Below are 20,746 nucleotides of genomic sequence, written 5' to 3'. Positions count from 1 at the left end.
GATGGGAAGGAGGAGGAGGAGGAGACGCTTGGCAGCAGGCTAAGGAGGGAAGAGACGTGGGGAGAGTAAAGAGCTGACAAAGTGAAGAGCGAACACACTCGAGCAGCCTTATACCACCAGCACACAATAACACAACAGAGGACAAAAGAAGTGGAGAAGCGAAAGGAGAGCCATGGAGCATTCTCTTCAGAGAGCAATCTGTCACTTGCTCTCTGTGAGACGGTGTAAAGGCTTCCAAATAAAAGCTGAAGATGCTTTCCCCGTGAAAGATGGCTGCGAGAGGTCGGGGGTTAAGAAAGCAAAACAGAGAAGGATTTTTTGGGAAGGTGGTTTAATTGCCTGATTTGTAAGATTTTACCTCTGTTTGTGTGCCTGTTAACTAAACCCGCCACTCTGATGACCGTGCGCTTGATTCATGACTTAAGTATAGAGGTGGCTGATTCTATTGATGCTACGGGATTTGCTGTCTAAATGACAGATCAGATTTAAGAGGGCTGGCCTCAATTTTCATCGCCTTGATGAGCCTTCATCTTGGGCTTTTTATTCATTCATTCATTCATTTATTTATTTATTTATTTCCATCCTCCTTTTCCTCCCCTATATCCTCACTCTTCATCTTTCTGTGTGCAGCAATCAACTTGCTGGGTTTGACGTGGCAGCTGAAGCCATCCGACGGCCCCGTGTTGAACAACGGACTGGGAGCTGGTCTGCCTGTCAACAGCGATGTGGCCACACTGCCCTCTGGAGGGAGAGGTATGAACTGCAACACACACGCACCCCTCCCACACATCTTTGCCTGAAGAAGCAGGCACTTTACATGTTTGAAAAAAAAAGAAACTTAAAGGTTAAGGCTGCTAATGTTCTGCATTGTTTTTCCCCTAGCAACAGACCTCGTGAACATAACAAATTCAACAATAAATAGATCCTAACAAGTGCTGTTTGTGCAGCCAAAGCCTACTCGTTTCTTTCTGCCACAGAGCTCCGGTGCTCCTTCATTTTGATGAGGGGGACGCTGGAGTTTATTTTAAATCGCTTCCACCATTTTTTTTATACCATTGTGGAGGTATTTCTCTAAAGCAGCATCCTAATTAGCATGCCAATTGCGTAAAATGAATCAACAGAAGTGACTTTAGTATTTTTAATGCATTTGTGAATATTTATAGCTTAGCTGGCTTGAGGCTGAATGCACCACTCGTTGCAGGAAAGTCAGAAAGTTTTGAAGGACAGACTGCCACATCTCTTGTTGCAAACAAGAAGAATGTCAGCCTTATCTTTTATGGCTTATAAATGCTATATCTGCTGTGTTAAATACTAAAACAGCCCAATAGCTTCTTTTTTTCCCTCCCAACCAGACAGCCTCGCACACATAAATTATTTCTATAATTCATGACGCAGTAGTAGCTGTGCTGTCTGTGTATGCTGTTTAACCACTCTGCTGAGTTGTGTTGAGCTGGGTTTCAGTCAGCAGCGAGGTAAAGCTCCCCTCGCTCACCCCCTCTCTTTAAAGGCCCCCATGCGGTTTTTTCCATCTATTCTTCTTTCGCCTGCTCAATCTCGCTCTGCAACATACACAGCGTGTACTATAGGTATCTGTGGGCTGCTGCTCTGTGTCTGTATTCTGTATTAATGAGAGGACTGCTGTGTGTGTGACTGTCTGGGCCAGATGCCGCTGTTGTTTTTCCACATTGTTACTTTTATTTCTTTGCTATTCTGCGCACAGACGCGCGCTCACATTGCTGTCTTTTCCCTCTCTGGGCTCCAACATTGTGCTGTTAGATGACTGACCTGATTGCAGGATGTTTCTGTGTGCGGGCCTGTCTGCTTGGAAATCTGTGCTCTGCAGTTCTATCAGCCCTCTATCATTTCAGCCCAGACAACAGAGTCAACAGTCGTGCAGGCTTTGATACAGAGGCGTCATTTTGCATCCCGCATATCGCGCCTAACAGCGTTCGTTTTAGTATAAACTTTGAACAGTTTGCACAGCTAATGGTGCGTGTCCTCTATACCATTCAATGTTTGTGCCAGGTTATTCCCATTAAAGTGCGATGATTAACTATTGACTGTACCAATCAATGTCTGGAATCACAGATTATGCAGTTTCTTTCCCCTTTGCTCCAGGTCCATGGGCAGGCCGGAACAGCAGTATAGACTCAGGCAGCATCGAGGTTGGGAGGCGGGTGACCCAAGAAGTCCCTCCGGGAGTGTTTTGGAGGTCCCTGCTCCACCTCAGCCAACCACAGTTCCTGAAGTTCAACATCTCCCTCGGCAAAGATGCCCTTTTCGGGGTGTACATCCGCAAGGGCTTGCCTCCTTCGCATGCGCAGGTAAAATCTGTACAAGGACCATCATAATGAAAAAATAATCTTCATATTCATCTGAGTGGAGAATGTATTTTTAAAAAAGAAAGAAAGAAAGAAATGGGCTTGTTTCTTGGGACATCTTAAAATTCATTTGTGATTCATTGTAATAGTTGTTTGAAAAAACTAATTTAGACTAAGATTTACACTTAATTAAATTTCACAGTAATGTAACTTTTACTGCCTCTTATTAATTAGAAGCTACTCCATTAACAATGGATTCGATTTGTAGGAAGGGATAATTGCATTCAGATAGCTGTTTCACTGCCTGACCTGACTTCAGCTGGGGAAACTGCACAGTCGGGGCAAGTGTAAAAACACTCCCCTGCAATGCACACAGACACCCAAAGAAAACCCTGCGAGGAGCTTTGTGTTCCCTTCCTCATGCTTCACTGTCATTTGCCAGCTATCTTATTTACCAAATTCCTCAAGCATATAAAACCATGCCTCATTTTCTGAAGCCTGAAAAAGTGAACTTGCTCTCACACGTTTTCCTCTGCAGTACGACTATATGGAGCGCCTCGATGGGAAGGAGAAGTGGAGCGTGGTGGAGTCTCCACGGGAGAGGAGGAGTATCCAAACCGTGGTCCTCAATGAGGCGGTGTTTGTCCAGTACCTGGACGCCGGTGCCTGGCACCTGGCCTTCTACAACGACGGTCGGGAGCGAGAGACGGTTTCCTTCAGCACGAATGTCATGGGTGAGACAGAGTCGGCATCTGTCGCTGTGGGCGGAGAGGTGGCAGCGCGGCAGGGAAAAGCAGAACGGCAGTGAAAATGAGATTAGGCACCGGATTTTAGGAGCTGGTTAGAGAGAGGCACGCAGAAACTTTCTCTACCACTGGCGGCAAAGCAAGGCTGCTATTTTAGTCAAATAGATTCCCCATCAGTTACTCTGTGACTTTACACATTCACGACGTGCAAAAATGCTCCCCGGCAGCATGTGAACAATGTTGCCAATGCAACACAACCATAGTAACATTGTCAAGTAGGAAAGACTGCTCAGTGAGTTAAAAATGTACGTTTGCCAAAACATAGTTGGGCACGCTAATATGTCCAACAGTGTGACAAAAAAAAACAAAAAACCCCCACACACTTACATTAAACAACCTTCATCTTTGAGGTGGGTGAGGACCACAGTGTCACACGGCCCTGTAAACAGAATGATTTTAGGATCCTAACCAGATCATTTCGGTTGCATTCGAGCCAAAGGAGAACAAAAGGACAAAAGGCGGGGTTGGATGGAAAGAGTCAAGCGGAGTGAAAGAATCCTTCACTGTCAATAACGGAGGGGTAGAGCTTTCAGCAGTTGGAGTAGTGGCGAGATGGAGAGGCGGAGGCGGCAGGGGCAGAATGAGAGTGGAGTAGTTAGAGGGGGAGTTGGAAGAAAGGCCTAATGGTAGGGGCAAAGCCAGAATGGGATGAAGTGGAGTGAAGGACGGGAGGAGGAGCTGAAGAGGAGAATGGAAGAGAGGGTGGCATTAGGGTAAAGAGGGAGGCGAGGGGCTTTAGTTTTTTTTTATTTAGGGGGGGGTGCATGGAGTAGGGGAAGTGTTAGGAGAAGCAGTGAGGCTTGGCTGTGTCATTCTTTGTGTAAGAAGAGTGGAAGTTGGAAGAAGCATATAGAACAGAGAGGATAAAAGTCCAAGTGTCCTCCTTGTGATTATGATTAGCACCGACCCCGTTCCTTCCCACCAAACTGTTTCTCATTTCTAGTGAGTAGGTTAGAAGGCAGATGGAGCAGCTCAGAGTCCAGCTAAAATCTGGCCTAGCTGCACCAAACATCCGCAGCTTGATGAAATATTAGTGACCTCGGTGGGGCCGGACATGAGTGAGGAGTGAGAAAGTGAGCCATGGATAGAAAAGGGTCGAAGAGAAAGAAGGAGAGTGGAGGGGGATACTCTTGTTTTCTATGAGCGGAGCATTGGTGGATCCCATCTCGTCAAAATGGCTGATTCATAATACATTCCTGCCACATTATGAAAAATGCAGACAAAAAAGAAACTCATGGAATCTTGGAGGAGGGCGTTTGATGTCTGTGCGACTGTGAGACTCGGCAGCGCTTCGACTCAATTTGTAGTATCTTAAAGAATGAATTGTGCCAATGGTTTAATGGAAGGCTTTGATGCTTGCCGTCACACTGTCTCACCCCTCGCCTCTCCCTCTCTCTGTCTCACTTCATCTTCTTCACAGATTCAGTGCAAGAGTGCCCGCGCAATTGCCATGGCAACGGAGAGTGTAATTCTGGTGTGTGCCACTGCTTCCCAGGATTCCATGGCATGGACTGCTCCAAAGGTATTAGCTGTTTACGAATGCGCTTCTTCCGTCGGAGCAAGGATGAAAAGGAAAAAAAATCTGTCATTTCCGCTGTCTAATTAGATGAGCAGACACATTTCAGCTTCGTGCAAAAATAAAACATAAAAAAAAAAGGAGAAGAGGATTAAGAGTAGCAAGATGGTGCATGGCCTTAGGTGGAGCTGAGACAAGATGACTGATGATGAATGGCAGCTCCCCTAGCTAACGACTCCCTGGCTCTGTGCTCACCTGGGGTAGACAGCTTTGATGAATAGTTTAGTTACCTCTGCCTGTAATTACTCTTCATGTCATTGGCGCTCTCCAGCCCCTTAGCCACTCTATTCAACCCTCCTGCACGGTGGGATGTGGATCTGCGTGGGTGGGCGACGTGCACTTTTCGCCGCTTTGGCGATCTTTTAAAAAGCTTGCTAATTGTTTTTTTTTCTTTGTTTGTTTGTTTGGTTTGTTCTTATGCGCAGGGTTTAATCTCTCCGTTTCTCTGTTCCTACAGCGGCATGCCCGGTGCTGTGCAGCGGCAACGGCCAGTACGACAAGGGCTCCTGTGTGTGTTACAGCGGCTGGAAAGGACCCGAATGCGACGTCCCTGTCACACAGTGCATAGACCCTCTTTGCAGCGGCCACGGCACCTGCACTGATGGAAACTGCGTGTGCTCCGTCGGTTACAAAGGGCCAAACTGTGCAGAGGGTGAGCGCAGGAGGTGTAATGGTGCATGTTTGTTTTTTTTTTCTTTAAAACTGTTCTGTGTGATCGCTTTGAAAGTAAGGTGAAGCACAACAAACTTCACAGATTTACCCCTTCTAACACCAGTGAAGACAGCTTATCATGGCATAATCTTACGCTGACTGAGCGTCCATGTATACAGATGAAGTATGATGGCGCAGCCAAACATATCACAGATTTTATTAAGGGCTGAAATCGCTTCTATTGATCTTTGTTAAGAAGGATCAGCATGCCGCGATCGTAGTCATCAGAAAGCAAGGGAGAAAAAATAAAGGGATAAAAAGATGCTGAGGAGGGAGCTGGAGTCAGGGTGGTGAGAGGTGAATATGTATGAAGAAAGAGAGAATAGGTTGAGAAGAAGGAAAAGAGAAAGCAGCACGCCAGGGGTGAAGAAGAAGATCGGCAGAGAGGGAGATGCAAAGTGAAGAATAGAGATGAGTGGCAGAAAGAGTCAAAACATGGGGCCTGAGAACAAGGTCAGCATTTTCTCTCCTCTGCGCTTCAATTTTCTCTCCCACCCCGCCGATCCCCGATCTCCCTCTCATCCAATTTTTCCCCTTCTACTCCAGCCTCAAATCTGATATTCATCACAGCAGAGTCCCTCAAACAATTTACCTGAAGTGCCAGCGACATGAAAATCGATAACTGTGATCCGCCATTTCTGCCAGGCAAACAGAAATGGAGGGTCGAGGTTGTGTGCGAGGGGGCTGCTTTTATTAATACTGCGTGTGCGCCGGGGTCAATCATGCCCGAGGTGGTGGAAAAAGGGGGAGGAGATGGAGGTGGGGAGAGCAGTGTCACAAAGAAGAGGACAAGATGAGAGAGAAAGAGAGAGAGGAAAATGCAAGTGACCGGGACAGAGCAATGCGAGGAGGCCTGAGAAGGGGCGGGCGAGCGAGTGGGTGGGTGGGATGGGTGTGCGTATTGCCGGGAGGAGGTAATTTGTCAAATTGGTTTTCACTCACTGCTTGGACTCAGAGCTGCCTGTCAACCTGGCAGACTGACAGTGTCAGATTCTCCCCGTGTATTGGCACGATACACGCATACACACAAATCAACCACACACACACTTCCACATCCACACGGGCGAAAAGCTCACACCAAATGATGTGTCAGCGAAGCGCACTGCTCTTTCAGAGTGGAACGCATTTGCTGCTGTGCCCCAATTATAGACTTAGCTATTCATTATCGTGTGCTTTAATTGCTTTAGTAATACGTCTGGTAACATTTTACTTTATTTCATTATCTTTTTATAAACACAGAGTGAAATGATGTCCTCTGTCACATCTGTTTTTTTAAAAAAAAAAACAACCATTAATTTGTTTTTGTCGTCAGCTCTGTAATGACATTTTTTAGTTTGTTTGTTAATTTCTTTTTTTTCTGCTTTTTTTCTTTTAAATTGGTGTATTGCTGGCTTAATCCAGTGGACTGCATGGATCCAACATGTTCCAACAATGGCATCTGTGTGAACGGGGAGTGCCACTGTAAGCCAGGCTGGGGAGGACTCCACTGCGAACTGCCCAGGGCCCAGTGCCCAGATCAGTGCCATGGCCACGGTGCCTTCATACCAGACACTGGGCTGTGCAGCTGTGACCCCAACTGGATGGGACCCGACTGCTCCATGGGTGAGTGCGATTGTAAAGCTGGTTCAGCTGCGAGAGTCAGATACATCGGGTAAAAATGGGGGTTGTGGGTTTGAAAGTTGGAAAGAAATAACTGCTGATTACCCTTTGTCCAAACATATTTCGCGGTCCCAGTATGGCTAATTAGTTTGCCATTTTATTTCATACTGTTCTGGTTTTCGAGCTACACTTGGACCAAATCTACCAAATCGTAAAAAAAATAAAAAAAAAATTACAACATGCTCAGAAACAGGGTACAACAACTGTTGTGGTATCGAAGCCAAATTGGAACATGCAGGAATAAAAATGTGGCAAGTTTGTACTATCAAGACTATATAAAATTATCTCTCTCAGTAGACTGTCAGTGACAGTATGGTAATGACAGATTTTTATGGTTATCAGGGTAGTGCTTAAAATTCTAATTTGGGAAAGGCAGAACACTTTTATTTATATACCAAACTACAGTACTCTGGGTTTTGCATAAAAGGAATATGAATAAAATGACTCTGTCCCTGTGTTCTGACACATATTAAACATGGCTGGGCTTTCAGAGCATGTATAAGTTGCATCTACGAACCAAAAGCTTGGGCTTCAAACTGCTCGAAACTCCTTAATGATCCAAATACGGTCATGTCGGATACACTGTTTGAGTGCAGAAGCCCCGCCCACCTGCTGTTCAGACCTTCTGTTTATAGGGTCAGCCAATAAGAAAATACAAGCACTTGAAATTTATAATGTCTAAACAAGGTAGCTGTAACACATCTCAGTTCAGGCCAAAGTAAAACTTTTTTTAATCTTGTAGACTCGAAAGACTGTATGACCCAAGAGGTATGATTAGGCTGCATTCAGTGAGCTACTCAGAAATGAGGTAGGAATCCTAACTTTGTTAAGCCTTCGTGATTACTATCAGAATTTTTTTAATTGGTTATGTATTGCTCTGGGAGCCAATTCTGTGATTCTAGTACCGCGGAGATAATGGCATGCTAGTTCCAAGGCTTTCATAAGAATGTATTGGAGGTGTTCTTGCACTGCGGATAGTAACACATACAGTTTACCAAGATGGGATAGGAGGTTTCACAGTTCTTTATCTCAATAAAATGAAGCCGTTAAGCTTCCACTTTAGAAAGTAAGACAGCCACCTCCGTCATGCCAGCCTGGGAACGCTTCCTCAGGAGCACGACGAGAGCACCAGCATTTGTTATGAGAGAAGCAATGCTTAACTGTAATAAAGACAACATTGTTTCACACTGCAGGATCCCTCAGCAAGTGTGTATCAAAACGTCTGTACATACCGCGTTCCCTGCACACCAGGGGTCCTGAGCACACAAGCGGGATTGTCACATTTCGCCACATGCACTGTCGCCGACTGCAACATCTGAGCCTCTCAGACAGCGACTGTAATAGAAGCTCAGGAAATAAACCCTGTTGTTGCACTACTATAACTACTGATTTTAATTAAAAATACATGACAGAGAGTTGTGTTTTCGTGTAATGTGGATTTGATTGTTTTGAAGCTCAAGGTTCTCTATTTTTGCACTTGCCGATGTGATTTGAAATCAAATGCAGACAAATTTATGTTTTCTAGCTTCAAAAATTGACTAAAAGGATTGAAAATGAAGTTTTTGCAGATATTTTTTTCAGATACCACCATATTTACAGGCATTTCAAGTTAGGAACTGGTACTTTGTAACATTTGCTATTATGTTATTCATGAAAAAGATCATATATGTATCTGAACAGCAACCATGTTCACTGCCCAGTAGTGTCCATTATGAATACATATAGTCATGTGTTCCTGTGAAAAACTAAGTGCACCCTTACTGCTTCCATTGGAGTAAAGAGGGTAAGTAGCAGCCTGGAGCTGCTAATCAAATGCACCGGATTAATTGATCATCTGCAAATATAAGCACGTCTATAAAAGCACGTCTTTGCCGTTTCCTGCACTGGAGAATTCAGATCTTCCCAGGAGTAAGTGTCTCAGCAAAATTACCTCAAGGTCACATCATGCAATGCTTAGAGGAATTCCAAAAAAACTAAGAGCTACATCTCAGACTCTGCAGACCTCAGTTAACATGTTAAATGTTAAAGTTTGCGAGAGTACAAATAGAAAAAGACTTAATAAGACTGAACACTGTGATTGGCCTATTTAGAAAGATTGCCAGGAGAAAGCCTCTTCTCTCTAAAAAAGGATATGGCAGCACAGCTTAGGTTTGAAAAGCTGCATCTGAACAAACCACAAGACTTCTTGTGTCTTTTCCACTGAAGAATCGATGTGGAGATGTTTGGCAAATCCAAAAATCAACTGCCAAGTGTGGTGATGGAGGCATGATGACTTCAGGCTGTTTTGCAAAACAAGCCTGTCATCAAACTGAAAGGACAAGGACCTGGTCACCTTGTAGTCACTGAGTTGCCCATGACTCTGTGTAGAGTCTAGAGTCAAATTTCCAACACCTGAAGTTTGACCCAAACTGGTCCGTGATCCAAACTTACCAGTAAATCTGCGGCAGAATGGCTGAAAAAGCAAAGAATCAGGATGCTCCAGTGGCCCAGTCAAAGTCCAGACGTCAAGCCGACTGAAAAGCTGTGGGGAGACCTTAAGACAGTTTAAATGAATGCCTGCAAACCTCAATGAACTGAAGCAAAGTTGCAAAAAAATTCCTCCACAACAATGTGAACGACTGAGTTATACAAAACACAATTACTTCAAGTTATCATTGGTTAAAAGCTTTTGAATCAAGAGCTGTATTTGGTTTTTCACGTGACTGTATATGAAATTTTAGAATACTAAAAATAATAAATACAGGAAACACTGACTTTTGAGTCTAGCACCGTTTGTTTGTGATCCAAATCTTTTCTCCTTCAGAGGTCTGCTCAGTGGACTGTGGAACTCACGGAGTGTGCATGGGCGGAGCCTGTCGCTGTGAGGAAGGCTGGACCGGTGCAGGCTGTGACCAGCGTGTGTGCAACCCTCTCTGCATCAAACATGGAACCTGCAAGGACGGGAAGTGCCAGTGTCACCAGGGCTGGAACGGAGAGCACTGCACCATCGGTGAGTGTGTTCCCGTGAGCGTGTGTCTGGAGGTGTGTGTTTGACGTGCGTGCCTGTGTGTCAACACGTGGGTGTGCACAGAAACACCAGCACCCAGTCAGACTAAAATGGCAGCTCCTTTATACTTTCTTAAAGGAATTTGGAAATCAGAAGTGGAAGCAGGAGGAAGGCCATGGGGAATTGAAGAAGGGGCTGACGTAGAAGGTGGGCGAGCAGAGAGAAGAGGTGCAAACTTCTTAGAAGTGGGGGTGGGAGATTACACAAGAGCAGGATTTAGCTGTTTTATGCTGCCTCTCAACTGCAGACCCCAGGAGTTTTAGTTTTTATGGCCTTTGAAACACCAAAGTTATGTGATGAAAGGCACAAAACAAAATCCCCACTTCACCTCACTGCGATCAAAAAATAACTCTCACTTTGTTTATGGTGTGTGCATGCACACAGTTGCGCTAGAGTGTGAGTGAGCGTTTTTGTCAGTCAATCACTGTCTCATATTGACATCACTGTCACTTTGGATGGATGAGTGCCAGATTCCTTTGATTCACCGTCAGTGCTTTGAGACACAAAGTCTCATTTCCTTGTCACCAAAAGCACTGTGATTGCAATCTGATACACACACACCAAACAAAACACCAATATATATATATATATATATATATATATATATATATATATATATATATATATATATATATATATATATATATACACGCACACACCTACACACGCATAGGCACATACATATGCACAGGGGAATAACAGTTTATGATCTCCCGATTTCCCCCATCAGAAAGTAGGGCAGCTTTGACTGCACCATCAGCCCAAGATGAAAGAGTTATCAGGCCTCAGCTTGGTGCAAAGCACACTTCACTAGCACCAGACACTCTCAGCGTTAGCTTATCTCAGCTTGCCTGTTATTCATTTCAGCTCTGCATGATGTTGCTTGCATTTCTTTCAGAAAAAAAATACTCTCCCCATCTCTTACCTTTTGCACATTTTCTCCCACTGCAGACCATGGGAGCATGGTTGACAAAGCAGGTACCGTATCTGACTCTGGTGTTTTGTTTCTTAGCCTGTGGTGGTAGAAGCTAGCTGCTGCATTTGTGGGTTCTTGGCCTGGCTTGGCTCTGTAGACTCTGTGGTGCTATCTGTCCGTAGATTAGGGCTCCAGCCTCAATGATGACTCCCTACATGTAGTGCACTCCCATTACAGCAGTGGACTACAGCAGGGGTTAGCTGTCATTGAGCCTTGATGTGTTGTGGGGTACCGTAGAGCCTAGTGTGGTATCAGCAGTGTCGAGGGGCTGTGCTGTGAAAAGTGTGATCGTGCATGCGTGTGAGCGTGTTCTCCTTAATATTTCCAACGTGGAGCCTGGAAACACAAAAAAAACACTCAGGTATTCCACTCATGTGTTGTGTAAACACAATCTGCTTCACACGAGGAGAAAATAATGAAAGTTGTAAAAAAGTTTGGAGGTAATTGGTGTATTTCATAACCCAATGATGCAGGTCCTCAATGTGGTGTCAAATACATACAGAACTGTTAAGTGTGTGTGTGTGTGTGTTTACATTTGGGTTTGTGTGGCAAGTGTCGTGGCCATGGTAGAGTGGCTGCTAAATTTATTTTGTGCACGTGTGTGTGCTTGATTATGCTTGTGTGACTGAAAGGGCCTACAGTATTAATTTAAGAATTTCTGATTTTCAACATCCCCGCCAAAACCACACCAAAGCAAAAAAATATGCCGTTTAGTCAGATCACTCAATAATAAACAGAATAACAGCTGAGGTTAACACACAGAGACGAGTTTGGGTCTGAGGTGAGTTGTCTCACACGCACAACAAGAATGCTTAATAGATAGCCCCGCAGCTGAACCTCTGCCGGGTTGCACAGAGCGGCACAGATTGCCTGACAGTACAGGTCCCTGGAGCGCCGTTGAGAGTGTCCTCTCACCCTCTACGCTTAATGGAATAGCTCTCATTGTTTTATGAAGAGCCAACCCAGAGAAAAGGTAAATTGCAGGGTTAAAAAGGGAGCAAGAGGCAGGGCGCAAAAAAAAGAAAAAGGAAGAGACGGAGCCAAAGGGAAGCAGAGAGGCAGGTCAAAGAACAATTTGGGATAAAGCAATCAATGTAATTTCAAAGGTAGCTTGTTAAGAATAGGAGAAGCAGCTAAGTGGGGTATATTTGAGAAAGTACAGCGTTATCTGGTCCATCTATGAGCTCTGATCGCGGATTTATGGCTGTGACCTTTACTTCATGACCTTTAAAGGAGGCAGAGCTGGGTACAAGGGGAATGGAGAGAAAGGTGGAACTTTTCAGTACAATGTCTCAACTTACTTTCTTTCATACACTTTGTTCTCATTCTATCTGTCTCTATCTCCGCCTGCCTCCCTCTCACTTCATCCTTGGAGTCCTACACGATATCTTTCGAGTCATATGCCCCACCATCCACACCCACACCCACAGACACTGCACACCACATAATGTGTGTGTGTGTGTGTGTGTGTGTGTGTGTGTGTGTGTGTGTGTGTGTGTGTGTGTGTGTGTGTGTGTGCGCTCACCCATAACCCAAGGCAATTTCTTCTCCTTTTTAGGAGGATTTCATCAGAGTCCAACCACATTACTGGGGAGGGTGGACTTAATAGTTTCTGAAATCCCACTTTATTCTAGTTAGTATGAGGGGGTATCGACTGGGTCCTGGCATTAAAGAGAGAGGAGCCTCGTGCCGGCCTGCCCAGGCAAGCCAATCAATGCCCGCTATGGATTGTCCTGTCCGGGTGCTTCATAAGTATTTGGCTGCTTTTAAATGGCAACTCCATTTAACAGGCAATCACTGCTAACTGCCTTTGTTCCCCGAGCTCAATACTTGGGGACAATCTATTCCAGGCTGACTGTTAATACAGCATCATGAGCAGTCCCCTGATGCAGAAAATGGTCATAATTAAAGATAAAACCTTTGATTTGAGTCTTCGTGTTGAACTGAGTAACGTTGTTAAGCTCGCCCGGCTCCCCACCTCTTCCACCACAAACAAGATGGTGCGCCGTCTTTCTCTAAAAGTCCTTTTTTGACTTTCCCCCCTCATCGTCTGTTGGTTGAGACATATGATAAAATGCCAATCGGGGTGAAATGCCTGTTAATTTAGCCGCTGCCACGGTTTAGATTGCACTATTTGTATTCATAATGCATGGTTTTATTGATGCAGCGATTTGTTAGAGGGCAAAATTCTACAGTGCAACTTGAGTGAAAATATGTTCATTAATCTACTGAGCAGGACTCAGTGAAAAGCATTTCATATTCATAATCTCTTACTGGGTTATTTTGTCCTTCCTCACTCTGTCGGCACAATAGTACCGAGTGAGAAATGTCAGGTCATATCTCCAGGGTGTGTCGTGCTAGGCGTGTGCGTGCGTTTGCGAGCGAGAGCCTTTTCGTGCATGCACGTATTGTTTTATCAGTCAACCCTTTTCTTTGCCTTCGTCTCCCGTGGGTAGACTTAAGAGTGTCGCACCCCGCTCCCTCATTTGTTTAAGAGGAAATCACTGTGACAAGTTTGTTTGGGGCTCTTTGTGCTGCTGGAGAAAACATTGTCATTGTGTGTCATCATGCCTTTTTTTCCACACCCCTCCCCTCCTTGATAGATTATAATGTGGCAAACAGACAGTTTTGCATTAGAGAGGTGGGATTTCGAAAGATACGGGAAAGTTGTAAGGGAAGCCAGGAGTTAAAGGCTTTTTTTCCCCTTTAAATGGCATTGATGGGGTACGTTGTCTCAGCATGGGTGCAAATTATCAAATGGAATCGAATGATTTTTAAAGAAAAGTTTTGATTTTGTGGCATTTAGGAGATATTAAATGGTCCCAATTCGGTGAAATTGTCTTAATATAGGAGTCAGTTAAAAGGAAGAAATGAACATTTTGTGGAAAATTGATGTAGTCTCAGGCCTATCTGTTCATCACGAACGACCAGCCATTTGGCTAAGATTAGCATCAAGCCAGGAAAAAGCTAGCTTCGCTGTACAATGTGCAAAACTGTCTCACTCTGGTCCACAGTTTGTCTTTGTCCTGTCTTCCTCCCCTCACCCCTAACCAGTCGCAGCAGATATCCCCCCCCCCCTCCCCCCCCCATCCTGGTTCTGCTGGAGGCTTATTCCTGTTAAAAGGGAGTTTTTCCTTCCCACTGTCACCAAGTGCTTGCTCATAGGGGTCATCTGATTGTTGGGGTCGTCTTATTGTAGGGTTTTTGCCGTACAATATAAAGCACTTTGAGATGGCACTATACAAAAAAAAAAATAAATGAATTGAATTCAAAACAACTTATTACACGGGGTTATGCATGAGGCTTGTTTGTGCCCTATAGCGCTATAACTTTCTGGATTTTCTCCTGGATTCCTGGCCAACACGCAGTCACAACACTCCAGGAAGTCTCTGCTGCCTGGCAAGAAATAATCCCACACATACCTTCCTGTAAAATGACAAAATGCAAGTTTTCGCACTCCACTTTTAGCATATAACATGTTATTTTGTGCAGTTTTATCAGAACTGATTGATGGATATTATAACATAAGTGCCAAGTTAGCTGTTTCCCTGCTTCCAGTCTTTATGTTAAGATAACTGGCTGCAGTTTACAGCCTCACATAGAGAAATATGGCATGTATAAAGCATACACATATATATAGCATATATAAATATGTATATATGATATAAGCCTCCAAAAGTTACCAGATAATATTAAAGTGAGAAAATGGCACTTTCCTCTATAATTGCAAATTCCCTTATCCAGAGCACCTCAAAACGTCCGCTCTGCCTTGCCTTAAAGTCACTCCTGAGTTGAGGGTGCCCTTGCTATGCTAGTTACAGAACTTACTTGGCTCCAGGGTCGTAGATTCTGGTAAGGGTTTTTTGCATACGCCGAAGCGAAGGTTTATTAGTTCATGGACTGCCACCACACAGACACACGCATGCACGCACACACTCTGTCAAGCATAATCTCATTCTCTCATGAGAAAGCATTACTCTCAGGCCATCAGAATCCCATTACCTACACTGAATCATAAGTAAGAGAGAGAGAGTGAAACTGCACCCGAGAAAGAGAGAGAGATGATCGGGTTGGGCTCCATCCAGTAAGTGAATAAAGTGATCTATCCACCTCGGTCCACACACACATATACACATACTAGGAGGCATCCCTCAGGTGCAGAGACATAAAGATGGAAAGGTGTGCATGGAAACTGACCTCCTGATTGGAATTGATTCCTGAACAATCAGCACTGGCAGTATGCTACCATTATTTGGTTACCACACTGAGTGTGACTCATTGATCTATCATTACCATATGAGCATATGTGTGCGTGCGTGTGTTTGTGCGTGTGTGTGTGTGTTTTCATCTGTGCATCATTAATGATAAAACAAACATCACCTTGTTTCTCTCCCTCCCCCCCTCCCTCTCCCCTCTCCTGTCCTCTTCTCACAGATGGCTGTCCTAACTTGTGTAACGGTAACGGCCAGTGCACCATGGGCCAGCAGAGTTGGCATTGTGAATGTCAGACGGGGTGGAGGGGCCCTGGTTGCAGTGTTGCCATGGAGACCTCCTGTGCCGACAACAAGGACAACGAAGGAGGTGAGTTTGGGTGGGGGGGCGTATAGTGCCTTAAGAATTCAATTAGCAAAATCTGCTTCTTCAAAGAAATAAAGGATGATGGAGAAAATAATAAATTAAACAAAATATAAAATTAAGGTCTCCTGAGAAGAGCCTTGATTGTGGATGGCAAAATTAAACTTTCCTAAGTGAAAGAAACAGATTATTCAAAGCTTCTTCTTTTTTTTTCGCGTCCCTTAGAGCATTTATCATTGCTCTTCTTCTATCAGATGGACTGACAGACTGCATGGACCCAGACTGCTGCATCCAGAGTCCCTGCCAGAACAGCCCCCTGTGCCGGGGCTCCCGGGACCCTCTGCTAGTCATCCAGCAGAGCCCGATGTCCCAGCCACGAGTCCGCTCCTTCTACGACCGCGTCAAGATGCTTGTGGGACGGGACAGCACCCACATCATCCCTTTGGAAAACCCGTTCAACTCCAGGTATGGCAGGAAATTCAACCGCTAGCAACTAAGGCCATATCTTAAGACTGTGACACAAAAGAGCCGTTCACAGAAACATTACAGATCTCATATTTTAAAATATGAGAATAATATGAAGTCACCGGTGAATATCTATACATACAGTGTAGTGATACTGTTCTGCGCCCCACAAACTAGCAATACAAGCCAATAATGAAAGTAGGAATGCAGGATAAAAGCTTTGATCATCTACATTTACTTTGTCTTTCGTTGGTGTTGCAAACACTGTAACATTGTGTGGTGACTGTGCATGACTGCAATCTGACTGCGAATCTTAAAAGATTTGACATTTAAGTGAAAAAATACGAGCCGTGGAAAATTTCCAATCTTTAGATTTCCAAAAACAAATATCAAATAGACTTTGAAATGGTTCGTACAGCTAGCCAAGACCTTAACAAATCCCACAGCCAATTGCTGGCAAGCCAAGATTCCCCATAGATTTAGAAGAGCTGTGAAGCGCTGTCCACTGTGTTGATTTTCCTCCGAATATATTTACACATGCTGACATCGGACGTTTCAAAGAAAATAACTTATCAAAGCGACGCTACCCTGAAATGTTTAAATGTTAATCTGCGTCTATTAGTTCTCGAGAATGCAATCTCTCGCCCGTACTTAACAATACGTGCACATCCCATCTATATTGTCATGGTTTGTTTACGTGATTGACACGAGCTCATCTAGACGGTGGGGGTAGCTGATTGTTTCTAATTAATGAGTGGTGGAAGAGCAGGGCAATAATTGAATGGGCAAATTGGATGATTGAAAGATGGAGAGATTAATCAAATCAGATGATGGATGGTTTGGGAAGACTGGTTTGACAGGCTGACTTTCGCTCCCCTCACTTGTGTCTCCTCTGTCTTCTTCCAGCTTGGCATCTCTAATTCGGGGTCAGGTGTTGACTACAGATGGAACCCCTCTGGTGGGGGTGAACGTGTCTTTTGTCAACTATCCCCACTACGGATACACGCTGACACGGCAGGATGGAATGTATGTACAACAGCCACCCAGCACTCCTTGCTGAAATATGGAAACTACCTCACCACATAGGCTCTGTTATTAAATCAGATTTGATTAGATTAGGTTAGAAAACTGATCCCACGAGAAGGCAGTGCTGTTGGTGGAATAAATAATTAGATACATGAAAGAAAAGGAGATTTCAAATAGCAGAGCAGTAAATGTCTGTAACAAGAACAACACAACTGAGGATTGTAACACTAGAATCTTCTCTGAAGTGAAACTGCTAAAAAGAAAAACACATGTACATTATAGCAAATGCAGAGGAAGAAAGGGAAAAACAAAGTGCATAACGCAATGTAGGGTTTAAATTCTTCCTTCTACTTCATTACCTCTTACTTCTTCCTCCTGTTAAACTTGATTTGATTTCGTGATTTCACATGTGATTTTCTTTTTCACTGTAGCGATCAAAGCAAGGTTGAATCAAAGCCTTAACAGCTTAATTTTTGAATTTCTTAGGTTTTTTTTCTTCTTTGATAGCCACTTTCCAAACACACTTAGTTAAGTCATCTTACATGTCTTTTTAGTTCCTCTGCAGGAATTCCAGCTTCTCGGCTGCTTTGATTTGACTTCTCTGTCCAATTTCCCCCCCAACAACTTCTATTGAATTTAAGTCTGGCTGACATCTCTAACATGTTATTTCAAAATTTGATTCACTGGTTCTTCAGCCTGATCTCCACGCATTAAAAATACATTTTTCTCCTCTCCCTGTCTTCTGTCATATTCTTTAAGCAATCGCCTTTTATCATTTGTTTCTTTGCAGCGGTTTCTTCGAGAAATATGCAAACTTCTTGTAATGTTTAATTGACCTTGAATTCCAGACGCGGTCTTCAATGAACACGTCTGCGTCTGGTCTTGTTTGGTCTCGCGGATTCTATGTTATTTTCTCGCAGCTCTTCACGCAGCTCTGGCCGTTTCCCATAAGACGTGTCAATTGTGTGCGTGCGTGCGTGTGTGTGTGTGTGACCTTTTCCTCTACTAATCATTAACCTACAGCTGTTACCCATAATTTAGTGACAAAGGGTAAAAGGATAACATCTAATAAAATCACTTCTGTTATGAGACGTGTGTTCTAACGTCGCCTTGTTCATATTTCAGAGCAGACCGATGGCTAGGTTGGCCTTCAACTTGTCACCTTGTTGTGGTCTGTGTACTGTTTTTTTGGACCGTAATTAATAATGTCGGAATATTTATTTCAGGTGTTTTGTTGTTGTGGAGTAATTGCTGTGTTAAGCTCTGTTTAGGTCTAAGTAACTTGGCCTGTCCATCCACCACGGCACTCCCCATGTATACCTCATTCCCGTCCTCTTCTCGCAAACCTCTCCAGGTTTGACCTGATAGCTAATGGTGGTGCATCACTGACCCTTCGGTTCGAGCGCGCCCCCTTCCTGAGCCAGGAGCGCACCGTGTGGCTGCCCTGGAGCCAGTTTTATGCTATGGACACTCTGGTGCTTAAGACAGAAGAGAACACGATCCCAGGCTGTGACCTGAGCGGTTTCGTCAGGCCTGACCCACTTGTGATTGCATCCCCTCTCTCCTCCTTCTTCAGCTCCAAGCCAGGGGAGAAACCCATCATACCGGAGACACAGGTGCAGTACCACTGACCTCTGGCTGCCGGCTAATCTTCCTTCTGGTTCCCTCGCTCTCTTCCCACTCTCCTGTATGCTTATCTTTTTGTAGCTCTCTTTCTCCTTCCGCTTCCATAGTTCCCCCATTTTATTCCCTCTTTCCTATTCCTTTATTTCTCCCATTGTTTTTTTGCCATTTCTTGTCCTTCAGCCATCAGTGGAAGCGTGACCCCCATTACTCCCTCTTTCTCTAATCCTCCCTAATCCCTCTCTCCCGCCATCCTCTCTTTGTCTTCCAGGTGCTGCATGAGCAGATCGAGGTGCCTGGCACAAGTTTAAAGCTGTGCTACCTAAGCTCCAGGACCCAAGGTTATCGCTCCCTCCTCAAGGTCACCATGACTCCAGCTGTGGTGTCCATGGGCCTTCTGAAGGTTCACCTGATGGTCGCGGTGGAGGGCCACCTCTTCCAGAAGTGGTTCCACGCCTCGCCCAACTTGGCATATACCTACATCTGGGATAAGACAGATGCATACGGGCAAAGGGTCTACGGGCTTTCCGAAGCTGTCGGTAAGTGGAAGGGATGGATGGAGGAAAAGCTGTGCTGGCGGGCACAGATCTTTTTTTTTCTCCCAGCCTTGCACACCCTGAATACATTAGACACTTTACCACTAAGACAGCACTGGTTATGACAGAGGGAGTGGGGCTAATTAGTGAGCCTGAAGGAGAGATAATACACCAGAAACCCAGCTTGGATCCACTTCGCAATATGGCCCCAGTGAAGGGCTCTTTTTTTTTTTTCATATGTCTATTTTTCATTGAAGCCGCGTTTGGTTCAGTCAGCCAGCCGTAACTGTGGTGAAGGGTTATTAACCATCAGGAGGAGTTAGCAGTTAACTACTGGAGCAGCAAGCAGGAGTCCAGGGGAGCCTCAGTGCTATTACATTCTGCTGTCACAGTCGCTCACAGATGCTGTCAGCCAAACACTGCTGTCAGGCCACAGATGCAGTGGACATCTGGGGCTTCAGTGTGGAGGGGCACACTGTTTGGAAAATTGCATTCGCTGAAAGATCTTAAATGTCCCTTGAGTAGGAGCAATTTTCCAATTCCTGGAGAATATAAAGGACATACGTGGCTGATGATTAGGTTATGTTTTGCTAAGCATAGATACAGACACAGGTATACTGCATTACTGCTTGTAGTGAAGCTGAAAATGTGCTGGCAGCAGCACTCTCTTTAACTCAGGAGGGAAATGATGTGTTAACACACTTTTTTCCCTTTAACAAGCAGGAACACAACAGCACACCCATGAAAAAAACCCAAAAACAAGCACGTAACACAAACACTCTCTGAGTAGTCTTCAAAAATACACCTGATCGCAACTAATTTCCCTTAATTGTTCAATTTATTTACTCAAATTAACCGTGGCTCAGTCAGGACGCGAACACGATCAGGGCATTATTTTTCCACGAGCAAAGTTTTTACTGTTGCAGCCAGCGTGGCCTGCAGGTTTAAAGGGCAATCTTTCCAATTAGCAAGCTTTTTAATTGATTTAACAGCATGCCAGAGTGTTAGTAAGGTGCGAGTGCAGGTTTTGGTACAGGTGCTAACTAGCTTCTCTGTGTTTCACACCTTAAATGAACTTAGGAGATTATATTTTGATGAAGTTTCACAGCCTCTCTTCCTATGTTGTTTCTTAAATGATTCTTTGATGTTTTCTCATCCCTTTATTTTGCACGTTCCCCTCCACCCAACCCCACCCCTCTCGTTTCTCTTGCCTCTACTCTTTCCTGCATGTAGTGTCAGTGGGCTATGAGTATGAGTCATGTGCCAGTCTCATCCTCTGGGAGAAGAGGACGGCCCTCCTGCAGGGCTACGAATTGGATCCCACAAATCTGGGCGGCTGGTCGCTCAACAAGCACCACATACTCAACACACGCAGTGGTACGTATACACACACACTTACACACTCATAGTTATGCAAAAGCCTTTT

At 44.5% G+C, this 20,746-nt stretch overlaps 1 protein-coding gene across 6 annotated transcripts in view; it reads left to right on the top strand.

Annotated features, from left to right (window-relative positions):
- Positions 1 to 20,746, top strand: part of tenm2a (teneurin transmembrane protein 2a) — a 106,241-nt gene that overhangs the window by 71,081 nt on the left and 14,414 nt on the right. For 2 of the 6 annotated variants that reach the window (XM_080287728.1, XM_080287718.1), the window contains 14 exons: positions 631 to 753; positions 2,119 to 2,324; positions 2,860 to 3,055; positions 4,548 to 4,649; positions 5,161 to 5,355; positions 6,816 to 7,016; positions 9,877 to 10,062; positions 11,071 to 11,097; positions 15,530 to 15,676; positions 15,925 to 16,135; positions 17,042 to 17,161; positions 18,516 to 18,777; positions 19,056 to 19,323; positions 20,554 to 20,697. In XM_080287728.1, coding sequence (XP_080143854.1) covers positions 631 to 753; positions 2,119 to 2,324; positions 2,860 to 3,055; positions 4,548 to 4,649; positions 5,161 to 5,355; positions 6,816 to 7,016; positions 9,877 to 10,062; positions 11,071 to 11,097; positions 15,530 to 15,676; positions 15,925 to 16,135; positions 17,042 to 17,161; positions 18,516 to 18,777; positions 19,056 to 19,323; positions 20,554 to 20,697 — 2,388 coding nt within the window. Of the gene's footprint in view, positions 1 to 630; positions 754 to 2,097; positions 2,325 to 2,859; positions 3,056 to 4,547; positions 4,650 to 5,160; positions 5,356 to 6,815; positions 7,017 to 9,876; positions 10,063 to 11,070; positions 11,098 to 15,529; positions 15,677 to 15,924; positions 16,136 to 17,041; positions 17,162 to 18,515; positions 18,778 to 19,055; positions 19,324 to 20,553; positions 20,698 to 20,746 lie in introns of all 6 variants that reach the window. The other 4 variants (XM_026188705.2, XM_026188697.2, XM_080287724.1 and 1 more) reach the window with 3 other exon arrangements.

Source organism: Astatotilapia calliptera, chromosome 2, assembly GCF_964374335.1.
Source record: "Astatotilapia calliptera chromosome 2, fAstCal68.1, whole genome shotgun sequence".
Classification (NCBI taxonomy): domain Eukaryota; kingdom Metazoa; phylum Chordata; class Actinopteri; order Cichliformes; family Cichlidae; genus Astatotilapia; species Astatotilapia calliptera.
The sequence above is the reverse complement of the archived record's forward strand: the minus strand, read 5'-3'. Positions and strand labels throughout refer to the sequence as shown.